This window comes from Euleptes europaea, chromosome 14, assembly GCF_029931775.1.
Source record: "Euleptes europaea isolate rEulEur1 chromosome 14, rEulEur1.hap1, whole genome shotgun sequence".
In the NCBI taxonomy this organism is placed as follows: domain Eukaryota; kingdom Metazoa; phylum Chordata; class Lepidosauria; order Squamata; family Sphaerodactylidae; genus Euleptes; species Euleptes europaea.
This window is the reverse complement of record NC_079325.1, coordinates 37,184,178-37,200,715: the sequence shown is the minus strand read 5'-3', so window position 1 is coordinate 37,200,715 and position 16,538 is coordinate 37,184,178. Positions and strand designations below refer to the sequence as shown.

The 16,538-nt window shown below is 48.4% G+C and overlaps 1 protein-coding gene across 1 annotated transcript in view; it reads right to left on the bottom strand.

The window, feature by feature from the left end:
* The window catches only part of ENTPD2 (ectonucleoside triphosphate diphosphohydrolase 2), a 40,228-nt gene that overhangs the window by 7,470 nt on the left and 16,220 nt on the right, over window positions 1-16,538 (bottom strand). Inside the window, exons 2-4 of the mRNA XM_056860526.1 lie at window positions 6,291-6,408; window positions 3,287-3,437; window positions 1,062-1,221 (exon numbers count right to left, since the gene is read on the bottom strand). Coding sequence (XP_056716504.1) covers window positions 1,062-1,221; window positions 3,287-3,437; window positions 6,291-6,408 — 429 coding nt within the window. The remainder of the gene's footprint in view (window positions 1-1,061; window positions 1,222-3,286; window positions 3,438-6,290; window positions 6,409-16,538) is intronic.

Here is a 16,538-nt window from a genome sequence, read left to right as displayed (position 1 = left end):
TAGTATTTGGATGGGAGACCACCAAGGAAGTCCAGGGTTGCTGTGCAGAGGAAGGCACTGGCAAACCACCTCTGTTAGTCTCTCCATGAAAACCCCAAAAAGGGGTCGCCATAAGTCGGCTGCGACTTGACGGCACTTTACACACACACAAGGATTGGAACCCTGATCTCTCAAGACTAGCTTATCCCACCTCTGGCAACTGAAGCCAGGGAGGAATGTAACCCTGCTATTGATTCTCCACCAGATTTCTTGCTTTATTTTTTTTTTAGTGTTGTTTGTATCCATCCTTCCCATCTCAGACAGAGAGCCATAACGCCCACACTTTCAGGCTTGAGAGATTCTGGAATGACCTCTGTGAGCCAGGGGCTTTATCAGCAATGAGTCAGGACCTTGGCATTCAAGTTACCCCTTGCCCTCTCCAACACCCACTGAAGTCTCCACCGGAGCTTGGAAAGTTTCGCACTAGGCTACAGGAGAGCTCGAGGATTGGTTGCTTTTAGAACAGGTTATGCCCCACCCACCCAGCCGGCTGCTCACCAGACAGAATTCACCGAAGCACATGGTTGCGGAGGTGGGGGAGAGACACAAGGAGACAAAATTATTGCAAAAAAAAAAAAAGCCATGTGGAAGGAATGGCCAAACAGATAGCAGTGGCTCAGACAGCCACAAACATTCCTGCCCACCCAACATGTTATGCACACAGATTGTTAGGCACGGGTAGTGGTTTCAACACCCTGCAGTGTCTGGTGCAAACACAGGATGCTCAGGGAACACTTCCACAGATGGAGGAACCTCCAGCCCGAGGCTGAACAGACTGAAAGAGCAGGAAGGCTGAATACACCCACAAAATGGACTGATGCCTAATTTCACCTTGATGCATGTTTAGAAGCTGTGATGGTGATTTCAAGCTTGTTTTGAGTAAACATGTTTACTAGAAATGTCTCTTATGTTCATGGCAGAGTTATCACCTCTAACCCCACTCTATAAACAACAAGTGCGGCCAGTCTGTCCCACCAAAAAGAGCCCATACTAGTTAGCCTCTTGACCTTTTTGCACTTTACCTTAATGAAGTTCTCCAAGAGATAGTTGGTCGTGACCCAGCCAAACACACCCTCATCCTCTCCGGATAGTATTTTTGCTCCTCGGAAGTCAAAGGGGAACTCCTTAAGGGTAGAGGCCACAGCTCCAAGGACACTGTCTGAAGCCTGGGGGTCGGTGAGGCTGTAGGAAATTGAACACAGTGATCTAGATCAGGGGAGGGAAGGCAGCATGGCATAGCCCGATCTCACCAGATCTCAGAAGCTAAGCAGGGTTGGTACTTGGAAGGGAGACCACCAAGAAAGACTTTGCAGAGGAAGGCACCTCTGCTTCTCACTTGCCTTGAAAGCCCCTTGCTAGGATCACCATAAGTTGGCTGTGACATAACAGCACTTTACACACACACAATCTAGATCAGGGGCTTGTTTTCAGGTTCACCTACATTGTCCATTGAGGGGAGGGGCTGTGGCTCAGTGATAGAGCACCTGCTTGGCATGCAGAAGGTCCCAGGTTCAATCCCCGGCATCTCCAGTTAGAGGGACTAGGCAAGTAGGTGATGGGAAAGACCTCTGCCTGAGATCCTGGAGAGCCGCTGCTGGTCTGAGTAGACAGTACTGTCTTCCATGGACCGAGAGTCTGATTCTGTATAAGGCAGCTTCATGTGTTCATGTGTTCAATATCTCAGCACTAGATAAACGTGGGCTGAGCCCTGTTGGAAACTCCAGAAGCAGCTCCAGCTTCTAGGACTAGGAAGTGTGGTAAAGAGGGAGACAGATAGGCCTGACTTGGTGGGAGCACACTCCACCAGAAAACAATCCTGCGTGAGCCCTTGCATAAAGAACAGGAGCTACACCAGAGCAGCTCCATTTGTGGTAGTGGGTTTTTCACCCATGCAAAGTCATCTCTTGCTGCTGAAAGGATCGGGGCAAACACGCATGTGCAAATGCTCCTTTCAGACACAACCATTATGAAGATCTTAGCAGGTAGCAGCAGAGCAGTCCCGGCCAATCTGGACCACAGTCAGGAAGGGAGCTTCAAACCCTTCATAGTGGAACAGCACTATATGCCAAACTGTCAGATGCAGCCAGATGTTTAGAGGTTGCTGATGTCTATGACATAACCTACACCAGGTAATGTGAGAATGCACCCTAAGAAATTTATTAACATGAATACACACACAAGTATGACCTCCCTACCACCGTACTTTTAAATGAAGGGGAGAAATGATGCAAGTTTATAAAATTACAAAAGGTGTGGACAGAAAGAACTTTTTCTCCCTCACCCTTAATACTAGGACACCCAGTGAAGCTGGTAAAGCACTGTGCAAGCACTGGGTCAATAGAGACCCATGGGGTGACGTCATGACATTTACTAGGCAGACTATGTTTACGGGGTGGCTTGCCATTGGCTTCCCCAGTTGTCTACACTCTACCCAGCTGGGTAATCTTACTGACCTCAGGAGGATGGAAGGCTGAGTCAACCTTGAGCCGGCTACCTGAAACCAACTTCCTGTTGGGATGGAACTCAGGTCATGAGCAGAACTTGGACTGCAGTACTGCAGCTTACCACTCTGCACCGCAGGGCTCTTATCTATCTATATTAATCATGATAGCTTAGATAAGAACGTAAGAAAGGCCACGCTGGATCAGACCAAGGTCCATCAAGCCCAGCAGTCTGTTCACACTGTGGCCAACCAGGTGCCACTAGGAAGCCCCCAACAAGACAACTGCAGAAGCATTGTCTTGCCTGTGTTCCACAGCACCTAATATAATAGGCACGCTCCTCTGATCCTGGAGAGAATAGGTATGTGTCATGATTAGTATCCATTTTTACTAGTAGCCATGAATACCCCTCTCCTCCATGAATATGTCCACTCCCCTCTTAAAGCCTTCCAAGTTGGCAGCCATCACTTCATCCTGGGGCAGGGGGTCCTCTTGAATATCAGATGCTGGAACAAACAAAAGGGGGTGGCCATCCTACTTATGGGGTTAATGGAAGCATCTGGTTGGCCACTGTGGGGAGCAGCATGCTGGACTAGATGGATTTTGGTCTGGTCCAGCGGTGGATCTTCTTGTACTCTTAAATCCATTGAGCAGTTCTGAACTTCTTGAGGAGGGGGCGGGACAAACGGACCAGGGATGCTCCTGATGGTTCATGAGAGAGATGGTTCAAAGAAAGTGCCATGATTTAACCACGGGGATCTTTTGCGCACGTTCAAAAGGTACCAAGTCAGTCTGTGAACTCTCACTTCAGCAGCCGCATGCCAGCCGTGGCCCCGAGATAAAGCGGGGTGACCGCGTGCCTCTCCTTTGGGACGTCCTTCACTGCCTGGTTAAGACAGGCTTTCAAGCTCCTTCCGGCACCTGGAGGGTCTGCGGCGTAGCTGGAGATTCCGCCACCTGCAGATCCAAGGAGACAAGGGGAGGTTCATTCTTGAAAGGGGGCAAAGAGGAAGGGGGATGTATTAGCAGACCCAAGCCACAGCAGTTGCCAGTGGCAAGGGAAACAGAGCTCATGCAACGACAATGTCTTCTAGCCTGACTGGCCAATCCCAGGAAGTTTTGGAACACAAGGCCGGTTCATATAAGTTTATTCATCACTTAACGACTGCAAAAAGCCTAAGTGGTGTTTTGCATGTGTGACGGGGCCACAAACAGACACAACAAGACACACAAGAGAGCCAATATGGCTTAGTGGTTAGACTGTCAAAAGAGAACCAGGGAGACACAGGCTCAAATGCCCCCTCAGCCAACAAGCAGATGGGGGGGGGCTTGGGCCAGCCAAGAGCCAGCATGGTGTAGTGGTTAAGAGTGGAGGTTTGGAATGGTGGACTCTAATTTGAAGAACAGGGTTTGAGTATCCACCCCTCCACATGAGTGGCAGACACTAATCTGGTGAACCAGGTTGGTTTCCCCACTCCTACACATGAAGCCTGCTGGGTGACCTTGGGCTAGTCACAGCTCTCTTGGAGCTCATTCAGCACCACCTACCTCACAGGGTGTCTGTTGTGGGGGGGGGGGAAGGGGATTGTAGGCCAGTTTGATTCTTCCTTAAGTGGTAGAGAAAGTTGGCATATAAAAATCAACTCTTCTTCTTCTTGCAACCTAACCTACCTAGCAGAGCTGTGGCAAGGACAAAATGGCGGTGGAGAGAACCAACTACAGTACTACGGGTTCCTTGGAGGAAGGTAGGATGCCAACCTCATGAGAAGGTAAATCTTCATACCCCCTCAACTGTGGGCATCCACACACCTGGCTGCCTGCGAAGTATTGCTGGCATGCCTGGACCAAGCCGAAGCCCCACTGCCAGCTGCACTCCCCACCCATCTGTGTTTCCAGTTCTCGCTGGATGGCTTTCTCCCCACCTCCAGCCCGCCCCAGGCCTTTCCAGGAAGCGGGAGACTGAAGCTCCTGTTGAGACAGCCCTTGCTTCACAAAGGCTGTGGCTTAGTCAGGATCGAATGGCACCCCGAGACAGGCCCTGGGGAAGCGTTTTTCAGATCTCGGTGCCAGCCTTTGGTTTACGAAGGGCAGCGTGCCCAACTACGGGTGCATGGCTGGTACTTCCTCACCTCTCCCCTCCTCACATTCTATTCTGTTTTTCAGATCGTCATCTGGGCCTTTTGTGCCCTGTTGCCCAGCCTATGCCAGCTCCAGGCTACAGAGAATTCTCTTTTAAGTTGGCACTACCCAGATGAGTTCTTTGTCTAAGAATCCATGGGAAAAAGGAAGGGAACAAAGAAAGATGGGGTGGGGATTGGCAAAACCTCTTTGTTTTGTGGCAGGACGCCTCCCTGAGCCAGGTACCCTCTCATGCTGGCACTGAAGGTGCCTCCAGTTGGCCCCCTGAAGTGCATGTTACGAAACCAACCAGCACCATTATTAGGTCATGCTCCGATGATGTTCCTTTGTGTACCATGAAAGAACTGCCCAAGTGCCATAAAAAATAGATCAAACACGAAGCGATCAGGCTTCTGAACCCAAAATGCCTACCTACACAGATGCCTTATGGAATGCAGATTCTTAATTAATGCTTGTTAAAAACAGGAATCCACAAGACTGGTACCAAAACAAGAGCCAGCAACAGCTTCAAAATGGGCACAAAAATATTACCCCTCCCCCCCCAAATCAAAACTCTACATCAGGGGTGGGGAACGTCAGGCCTGGGGGCCGTTTAAGGCTGCGAAATCATTTGATCTGGCCCTTCATGTGTCCTGGCAGATCTCTAGCTCAAAAGGATCAAAGACTGGCGATCTGCCCCCTCCCGCGGACAGGAATAGCCTGTATTCAAGGCAGATGTAAGTTTGTTTTGCCGAGAAAAGGAACCTTTTTTCCCCCTTGCAGAAGAGTCGTGAGCTATGGAGCTGCTAGGACTGCCCAAAAAACTGTGTTAACCCTTTCCCACCTGGGCCAAGGAGAAACATATTGGTCGGCTAATTTTTAAGTTGATAATTTTGTATGGCCCGCGAATGATGTTATAAATATCCAAATGGCCCTTGGCAGAAAAAAGGTTTCCCATCCCTGCTCTACATACATGAATTTTACCCAAAGGCCTGAGGAAACAGAAAAGTCTTCAACTAGCATCTGAAACAAAAACACACTAGGTGCCAGGGGCATGCCATGGTGGGCAGACATTGCAAAGGCAGGGAGCCACCACAAGAAAGGCCCTCCACACCTCCGCCAGTGGGGCACCCAAAGCGAGACCTCCGTTCAAGAGTTTAGTTCAGAAGCAGAAACAGGAGGGCCTTCAGCCAGGGCCCAGGTGGCACGTGGCTGAGAAAGGGGATCGGCTCTTTGCTAAACCAGAGCAGCTCCTCGGCTCAGATCACCGGTCTTTCATGGTTTTCATTCCATTTGCAGATCTAAACAACTCTAACTAGCCCACGAGCCGCCACAGCTTGTTAGAGAGCGGAGATTCAGGGCTGTTGCCTCTGTCTGCATGGAATCTATTTGCCACTAAATGTGTTTTTAGGATGAAGTGCAGGCTGCACTTTCAGCCCTCCAGTTTATCACAGCTGCAGCAAGATAAAATCGTAGAGTTGGAAGGGACCACTAGGCTCATCTAGTCCAACCCCCTACACAATGCAGGAAATACACAACTGCCTCCCCCTCCCACATCCCCAGTGACCCCTACTCCATGCCCAGAAGATTCCCCCACACACAAAAATGGGAAAGGAGTGGTGGCATTCAGTCCCTGTTAGATTTCCAACCCAACACCCTTTGTTAGAATGAATGCCAAGCAGGCCCTCTTACCTTCCACATCACACATGCTGTGCTCACTGACAATCCCCGTATTGTTCTCCTTGCCTGCTGGCCATTTATACACAAACATGGCAGTGTGGGAAGATCCGGCATCCAGAACAATTCCATACTACTCTCGTGCAGAGAGAGAGAAAGAAAAGAGGAGTTAGTTTGAAGGGTAATCTTCCTTCCTATCTGGACTCTCTGGTTAGTCCAAAGTTATGTAGAATCTTTATGCATTCAATATTTAACTGCCCCTTTTCAATGGTTTTGCTGGGCTGCATGTTAAAGATCCCTTTTTCAGACCGGCTGTGTCCCTGCCCTCTTCAGTCAGTGGACTCCTTGGTACATATCCTTTTGCATTGTCCTTACATGAACCAACCTAGGTGAAAATGTATTACCGTATACCATGTTTTAACAAATGATCCGCATTTTCTCAAGCAACTTTGGAGCAAAAGGTTCAGTTCCTCTTAGAGGACTCTGACCCTCAGCGTACTTATTTTGTTGCTCGTTTTTTGGAGGCTGCAGAGAAGAGTCGAAGGGTGGTGTTTTTAGAGATGGATCTTATTTAAGTTTGATGGTTTTACTGTTCAAGACCTCGGTCTAAGAACAGGGGGAAAGAGAGAGGAGTTAGTTTGATTTGCCAGTCTCCACAGCAGACACATGGATTACAGGTCAAGACATGCAACACAAGGAGTAAACTTCATTTCTGGCCTGAACCACCTCACAAGGTCGGTTCATAGTCCAATGTCAGAGGCTCTTGCTTTGCATGCAGAAGGTTCCACGGTCAGTCCCAGGCCTTGAGTTGCAGGAATTGGGGAAGACTCCCTCTCCCCACCCCCTCCCTCTGAGACAATGGAAACCACTGTCAGAGTAGATAAACCTGAAGGCCATACAAGATCAGAGAAGATCCATGATTAGAATCTCCCATGCTTTTTTACAAGGCTAAAAGCGGTGGGGAGAGGGAGAGAGTAGAATCAGACTGAGGCTGCCTATTCGGAGAAGTGTGTATTAGGCCTCCCACAGTGTTAAGGGGGTAATAACACATTTCCACAGCCACAGGCTCCTTGGTGGAAGGGTATCATTAAAGCTCCAGAATGAGAAAAGGGTACCACTCCAAATACAACTTTTAAAAAGATTACCTGCATGTGCTCACAAATCCCCCCCCCCCAAGGAGTTATAATCCATGGATAAAACCTTAAAACTGCAACATGAATAGTCAGCTCCATGCATGATGGAGGAACTGGGCAGCATCTCACAAAAACATGGTCCTCGTTTTGCCATTTTTTCCTCCTGATGGAAAAATCTTGGAAATCAGAACTGAGTTCGGCTGAAGGGCGAGGCAGGGGGAATATATTCGCAGGTATGAATTAGGGGGCAATGAAGGGGGCAGTTTGCCTTACATCGAAGCCAACCACTGTCCCCTGGGCTTGAGAAAACAGGAATGAGTGGGCAGCCACAGAGCACATGCAAGGGAGGAGCATGGGGTGGCTTAAGTCCTTGCATGCCTACTACTTCTTGCCTGCAAATGCCACCCCCCACACCCCCAGGATGCATGGAGTTGACTATGCATCATGGAAGAACTGGATAGCATGTCACAAAAACATGGTCCTTGTTTTCTGTTTTTTTCTCCAGATAGAAAAATCAGGAGCAAAATTGGCAGGCAAAGAAAGGTTTAGCCCCCTCCTCCCCCTGTGAGACTTACCTGCAAGTGCCCCCTCCCCACATTAACATTACAAGGGAAATAAGGGGTAGCTAAGATCCAGAAGTATCAAGTTCTGCCCACTACATGCTAGGAAGAGGGACTGGATGCTCAGGATTATGATCAGCTGTACCTTGGAGCAATAACAGTGATTCAGGGCATGTGCAGAGTGCTCTTTTATGTATCATGCAAGTTGCGCTTTGAAATACAGGATGCAAGGGTCACTCCAGAGCGAAGCCGCAGTGCTCAAGCTCATTTCCCAGACACCGGCCTTTGGAAGAGAGCCAAAAAAAAGGGATCTGGCCAGCTCCTTGGCACAACTAGCAAGGGCTGCCTGCTGGGAAAAGATCACCTGGGAGGAAATGCACAGTTCTTGTTAAAACAGAGAGCGCCAAAGAAGGGCATGGCTCCCAAGCACGCCTGTGCTTTTGACCATCTAGGGATTTACCAGCCATGCTCTATAAATAGAGCTTTTATTTACCAAGAGTCCCACCGTCAGTCTGCAAAGATCAGCATACCGGAGTCAATTTTGCTTTTACTCACCCCCATGCCAACAAGAAAAAAAGGGAACACCTGATTCGGGGGGGGGGGTGCATTATAATGCTCATGGTGCTCTGTTTTTGCTCACAAAAGTGTCATAACATTTTAAATCCCAGAATTATGCACTGTTGAAATCATCCGTCAATTACATTAAACTCTTTAAATTTTTTAAAGCCCTTGACAACCACCATGAGAGGCCGGCAGCGAAAGATCTAGCTGGTGAGCTGGATGCAACATACGAAATCGGATTCTCCTCGCCTTTCCCAGCACCGGGAGGATGCCATCCCTCCTCTCCCTCCGAGCAAACCCCCATCTAAGTTTTTGCTGGCCCGCCTAGCATCCTTCCTCTTTTCCAGATGAGGGGCTGTCTGTCAAACGCCATCACCAGCAGCTCACAGCAGATGGAAGGAATCGTAAGCCCAAGTTCTCCGGGCCAAGACCCACCTCCTTTTCCACCCACACCGGCAAAATCAAGCCCCCTAAGAGGGCCCTGCCAGGTTCTCCTGCTCACCCCTATTCTTATTTTAAGGAGCACAGAACCACAAGTTTCCATAACTCCAACGTCAAGGGAACCAGAGCAGAGAATCCCCAATGCCACATCCGGCCACTGTCAGCAGAGCACATCAGTTTGGATCCAGTGGGATGAGGGCTGGACTTCATTCCCCAGAATACCACTTGGTACAAAGCAGTGCCATAGTATTCCCCATTACTAGGTATGAGTGTGAAAGTTGGACAATGAAGAAAGCTGACAGGAAGAAAGTAGACTCCTTTGAAATGCAGTGTTGGAGGAGAGTTTTACAGATACTGTGGGCCACCAAAAAGACAAATAAGTGAGTTCTAGATCAAACTGAGGCTATCGTAGTTGGGTCACATTTTGAGAAGATAAGACTCATTGGAAAAGACAAGAATGCCAGGAAAAGTTGAAGGAAGCAGGGAAAGAGGAAGACCCAACATGAGATGGATTGACTCCATCAAGGAAGCCATTGGCCCTCACTTTGCAAGACCTGAACAAGGCTGTTAACATAAGGACATTTTGGAGGACATTGATTCATAGGGTCACCAGGAGTCAGAAGCAACTTGACAGCACTTAATACATGTACACAGAGCAGTGGGAAATGGAGGGGCTAGGATTAACTCCCTTCTTAATGCTTCCTTCAATTTTTTTTTATCCTACTCCACCTTCAAAAAACAGAGAATACAGAAAAGTGTGGGGAGGGAACATAATAAAGTGCATTTGCTTCTTCCCCTTCTTGAGGCCAGTTCTCCATAGGGTTGCCAACCTCCAGGTGGTGGCTGGAGATCTCCTGCTATTACAACTGATCTCCTAATGGCCGCTTTGGCAATTGGACTCTATGGCATTGAAGTCACTCCCCTTTCCAAACCCCCGCCCTCCTCAGGCTCCGTCCCCAAAATCTCCAGGTATTTTCCAAACTGGAGAGGGCAACCCTAGTTCTCCATCCAAGCAACTTGCTTGTGGCAGGGCAAGGAGGGCACCGGGGGCTCATTCTCAGTCATCAGCAGTATGGGAGGTCAATGGTATCCCCTCCCGGGCCTGTGGCATCGCCTACGATGGCCAGTCTCCAGGTGGGGCCTGGATAGGGTTGCTTACTCCAAGCAGAGAAACTCCTGGAGACTTGGGTGTGGAGCCTGGGGATGGCGGGGTTTGGGGAGGGGAGGGACTTTGGCGGGGTCCTTCCCCTCCCCAAATTCCACCTGGAGTTTGGCAAGCCTAGGCCTGGGGATCTCCCAGAATTACAACTGATTTGCAGACAGCAGAGATCGGTCCCCTTGGATAAACCGGCCGCTTTGGAGGGTGGACTCTATGGCATCACGTCCCGGCTGAGCTCTCACCCCTCCCCAAAATCTACCCTCTCCAGGCATCACTCCCACGTCTCCATGAATTTCCCAGCCTAGGGTTGCCAGCCTCCAGGTACTAGCTGGAGATCTGCTAGTACAACTGATCTCCAGCCGATAGAGATCAGTTTGCCTGGAGAAAATGGCCACTCTGGCAATTGGACTCTATGGCATTGAAGTCCCTCCCCTCACCAAACCCCACCCTCCTCAGGCTCCACCCCAAGAACCTCCCACCAGTGGCAAAGAGAGACCTGGCAACCATATGCCTAGAGTCGGCAACCCTAGCATTGCTACAGGGTCTTGGTTTGGACCCAGCCAGTATTGGTGAAGCCCCAGCAGGGTGTAGTCCTTGCTCAGGGCAACAAGAAACCTTGCACCCTCCCACAGAATGTCCCTGAAGATTCTGTCCTGAATACATGATTGGCATCTTAGACAATGTAGGAAACGAAATCATTATGTACTGGTTTACATAACATCCTCGTACACAGGACTTTAAAAAAGAAAAGAAATAAAAACGGAACTCTGCCAAAGCAGGAAACTGTTAGGCCAGCTGGATCATCTGGACATATTTTTTTCCCGCGTCCCCCTTTCCTCCCCCCCTCACACACAATACAGGCTGTACACCGCTCGGGTGCAGCCGTTTGCCTTGGCTCTGTAAAGCAGAGGGGGCAAGACATTATTTTTATTTTATTTATTTTATTTTATTCCTTTTATGAATTTATTAAAAACACCAAACAAAAGATTTAATCAAATCAAATTATTATTTGGTTAAAAAAATATGGAAGACGGTATTATAAAGAGGGGTAGAGATTGTTTGATATCAACAAAATGATATGTCAATAACATTATTTTCCCTTTCCCCATTTCCCCCCTGTATATCTACTTATTAAGGGGCAAGACATTATTAACCACTTCCACCCTGCTGTTGCTTTGATAGCGTTGCTTCACAGTACCCCCTCCTTCCCCAGCCCCCATTAATTGTGTGAGTGAGTCTGGGTCCCATCTGGGGTAATAAAGGAGCCAGGGAAACCACCCACGGGTAGAGATGACAATCTGCAGACGGGGGCTGGAGATCCCCAGGAACCACAACTGATCTCTGGATGGCAGAGATCAGTTCCTCTGGAGAAAAGGGCTGCTTTGAAGCATAGACTCCATGGCATTATACCCTGCTGAGGTCCCTCTACTTCCTAAACCCCACCCTCTTTAGGCTCCACCTCAAATCTCCAGGAATTTCCCAACTTGAAGTCAACAATGCTACCCACAGGGGTATTAAGGGACCTACTGGTGCATCTGATGTATAAAGACAAATTAATCATACATGTTTATTTGTTTACTTCGTTTATACCCTGCCTTGCTCCCCAACAAGCACCCACAGCACCTTACATTATTTCTTCTCTTCCATTTTATCCTCACAACAACCCTTTGAGGTAGGTTTAAGCTGAAAGTGAACCCATGAACACATGAAGCTGCCTTATACTGAATCAGACCTTTGGTACATCAAAGTCAATATTGTCTACTCAACCTGGCAGCGGCTCTCCAGGGTCTCAGGCAGGAGTCCTTCACATCACCTACCTGCCTAGTCCCTTTAACCGGAGATGCCGGGAATTGAACCTGGGACCTTCTGCATGCCAAGCAGATGCTCTACCACTGAGCCACAGCCCAAGTGACTGGCCCAAGGTCACCCAGCAAGCTTCCGTGGCAGAGTTGAGATTTTAACCCGGATCCTAGCCGCACACAACCCCAGCACTGCCTTTAAGACACTTTGCCAAAACAGATATCTATGCAACTCAGGAGCAAGTTCCTCTGGGATGGAGTCCAGCTAGCTTGGAAGGAGCATGCACCAAACCATCCCAAACCAGCACAGATCTTAAGGTCCAAGGCATCCCTCCAACTGATTTTGCTGCTGTTTACATGATGCCACCAATGTGCCTGATGCACAAGAGACTAAGATGACCATTCTCGGCCCCAAGGAGCTTACAATAAAAATACATTTTTAACCTCCATCTTAGATCTTCATTCGGAGCTGTAAGTGAATCCATAGACAATGGCTAGTGGAACGGTCTTCAGTGGTGGCTGGTTGTTAACTAAGCTGGGAGACCCAACAAATGACCACATGCAGATTGACAGCTTCAGGCACTAGCAGGCGTGAAGCCCCCTGAGTGGCATCACTACTTCACAAAGTAGTAGGGTTGCAAAGTCCCTCTTCACCACCGGCAGGTTTTTGGGGCGGAGCCTGAGAAGGGAGGGGTTTGGGGAGGGGAAGGACTTCAATGTCATAGAGTCCAATTGCCACAGTGGCCATTTTCTCCAGGGGAACTGATCTCTATCGGCTGGAGATCAGTTGTAATAGCCGGAGATCTCCGGCTAGTACCTGAAGGTTGGCAACCCTACAAAGTAGCCACATAACCCTGGCAAGCACAGGCTGCCACAAAGATCCTTGCATTTCTCCAGAGATTAGCCCACAAAGCAATGGGGGTAGAAAGGTTAAGGGGCCCCCACACCCATTGGACTGGTCCCACGGTAGGTGGACCATGTGTTGGTCTAGTCAAAGGGGTTCCAGGGACATTCACCACTGCCTGACTCTTGAATTCTAGCTGAGGTGGAGGATTCAAATGCTTAGCAACGGCAGGGGCTCCACATCACTCCAGGTTTTTGCAACTGTCTGCAGAGAGGCAGATTCATCCTTAGTTTCAAGGGCGGCAAATTGATCGTCCTGCAAAGATGGACAGTTGCCAACCAGTTTTCAGTGCCAGGGTGGCAGACATGATTTCATTCCTTTGAGTTCTGCAACCCATCAACAAACACCGATTCTTGTCAGAGCTTGTGAGTTCCTTTTCTACCAGTAAGCCAGAATTCTTTCTCTCTCTGTTTCCAAGGGATACGTCTGCATTGGCCCTTTGTACGCAGTTGACTGCTCTAAAACGCTATGGGTAACACATTTTGCACTTTTGATTTGTACATAGTTACTTAGGCAATAACACTGAGCATGCATACAGCCCTTGAGAGCATTCAGAACGCTTCTCACATGCTATTTTGGTGAGCATTACCAGGCTGGTACCAATTAGCCCCATATTGCAGGTGGGAAGCTGAGGCACGGGGTGACTTGCCAAAAGCCATCTGCTAAATTCATACTGAAAACAGGACCTGAATTGGGGACCTTCCCAGCTCCAAGCCACTACATTGTAGACATTAGGAAGAATTTTCAAACAGAGCGGTTCCTTGGTGGAACAGGCTTCCTTGGGAGGTGGTGAGCGCTCCTTCCCTGGAGGTTTCTAAGCAGAGGCTAGATGGCCATCTGTCAGCAATGCTGATAGATTATGAGAAGGAGGGCATCTTGGCCATCTTCTGGGCATGGAGTAGGGGGTCGCTGGGGGTGTGGGGGGGACGTAGCTGTGAATTTCCTTGCATTGTGCAGGGGGTTGGACTAGATGAGCCTGGTGGTCCCTTCCAACTCTATGATTCTACCCCAGCTCAGGTTAGGCTCCTGCTGTTCTCTTGGCACAGAAGAAAAATAGCAGGAAGTCCATATCCCTTGGGGTCAAGTAAAGGATGCCTTGGAACAGGACACTCCAGGCAACTTATTTCTGCCCTTGGAGACTCAAGTAATTAGATAACTTCATAATTTCCTGTACTTCCTCTATGGGAAAATACCTAATGTGTGTAGCTTGAAGCACTGTGGAAGCCCTCTCCAGGGCTGAGCACAGTTTTTGTTTTTAACATTCTGCCAGTCTGTAGACAAGGCTGGCTGAACGGTGCTGTCTGGCCAGCCACTGTGATGTTACGGAATCATCTCCTATTCCTTCACCTCCCTTTAGCAGTTGCAAAGCTTTTTTTTAAAGCTGGCTTGCCTTTTTTCTTTACATAAAACCTGGGAGACAAATAATGCTTTGAACTGAATATGTGCACACAAGGTGCTCTAAACATCTAAACAGAACGGGCAAATATGGTTCCGCCCCCATATAAAATCTGTAGACCTTCAAACTGGCTCTCAAGTAAATAAGAAAAATTTGGGTAGGAACAGTTCTCATCAACCCTGTATCACTAATTCCCTCTTCTCACAACTTTTAGGACTTTTTGAGATTGGCTGGTCCTGCTCTGGGTCTTACGTAGATTCCTAAACTCTGCCCAAACTTAATGTTTCTTCCGTCACAGAAGCAGCACTAAGTGGTTGAACAACTTTTGTGACTAATACGTTCAGCCCAGGTAGACAAAATGTTTATGAACATTCCATAGGACTGTGATGGGTTTGTGCGTGCGAGGTGATATTTGGACTTGCTTGTCTTTTGGTACCTTCCAAAACAGTTCAGAAAAGGAAAAGCAGGGGGAGAGACTATGCTGTCATATCTCTATGATCTGTAGTGGTTATGACACTTGCTGAAACAGGGTCACAGTCTTTTCCTACAATCCTTGAGCACTCCAACACAAAGGGCCACCTAAAACAACAATCCATTCTTCCCTGCACATCTAGTATTTGTCAGTGCATCCTTGAACACAGCTAAACACCCCTTTCCCATTTTTAAGCTCAGTTCCCTTGGAGCTATTCTGCAGGATTAATGTTTCCATAAAGAGTGTCTCAGGGCCTATTGCCGTGACCGTCTATTTCTCAGGCATTGCATCTGTAGCCCAAACCTCTGCCAGACCCTGCCCCCAAATCACTTCCTCCGCTGCCCACGCAGAGGAGCTTGGAGAGATGAGATCCGCCTCCCACAGCAAGTTGTGGAGCTGTCCCTGCTCCAGCTTGCCTCAAAGGGGCGGAGTCGGGCTTTTCCTTAAAGCTCCATGTCCCAGGACGATATGTACCTCTTGACTGCAAGATGGAACACATAAAGAGGAGGGATCAATGCTCAGCTCCAGGAACCTTCCTGTAGGCAGCGTCATTTTTTTCTGCAAGCCAGGTTGCAAGAAAGAGAACTAGCAGCCCAACTCCCCCGAGGACAGCGACCAATAATCCATCATAAATGTAACCACAGTTGATAAGCATATGGTTCTTGTTACTAGTCTACATCTTAATTACATTATAATTTAACGTTCCCAGCTTCCCCAACAGCAGAGAAGTTACTAACACAGCTTTTTTACATTATGATTTTCCTTGGGGGGAGGAAATTAAATTCCTTGTGAGGAAGAAGCCAATGCGATCTTGGGGTGCATCAACAGAGGCATAACATCCAAATCGCAAGATGTCACTGTTCCGCTATACACTGCATTGGTCAGGCCGCACCTGGAATATTGTGTTCAGTTCTGGAGGCCTCACTTCAAAATGGATGTGGACAGAATCGAGTGGGTGCAGAGGAGAGCGACGAGGATGATCAGGGGCCTGGAGACCAAGCCCTATGAGGAAAGGCTGAGGGAGTTGGGAATGTTTAGTCTGGAGAAAAGGAGGTGGCTGTCACTTAGAGGACGGCAGGGAGCCGTTCCTGTTGGCAGCAGAGGATAGGACTTGCAACAATGGGTTTAAATTGCAGGTAGAAAGGTACTGGCTGGATATTAGGGGGGAAATTTACAGTAAGAGTTGTTCGGCAGTGGAATGAGCTACCAAGGGAAGTGGTGAACTCCCCCTCACTGGCAGTCTTTAAGCAGAGGCTGGACAAGCACATGTCAGGGATGCTCTAGGCTGGTCCTGCATTGGGCAAGGGGTTGGAACAGTTCTGGTATAATTTGTTTAGTTACAAACACACATGCTGTACAGGAAGAAAGCACATAACCTAGCAACTCATGCAGAGATGCAACGGACAACCTCCTCTGAGGGTCAGTCATTCTACTGTGTGTCTGAATCATGAGTAAACATCTTCCAACAATGCAGCAAAATTATTTGCTCCAGCAGAGGTTGATTGGAAAGAGATGAAGCCAACATATATCACGCAAAGATGCAACAGGCAATCTCCTCTGCAGCTGGATATATTGGACTCACAGGAGCCTTTAACTATGTGAATTATTTCTCAAAGATCATTCCCTTGTGATGTGTGAAATGGGCCCCCACAGAACACAGATTGCACATTACTCTGCTAGGTTCAATGCTGCAAAACAGCAGAAGAATCCCACCTGGGAGAAACACTTATATGCATGGGAAGAGGAAGTCATTGTGATTATTAAACTATTTTTGAAAAGCCACCTTCCTCTGCTTTGCACCCCAGAGAGTTTTTTTTCTGCTTAGTTTTACAAGAAAG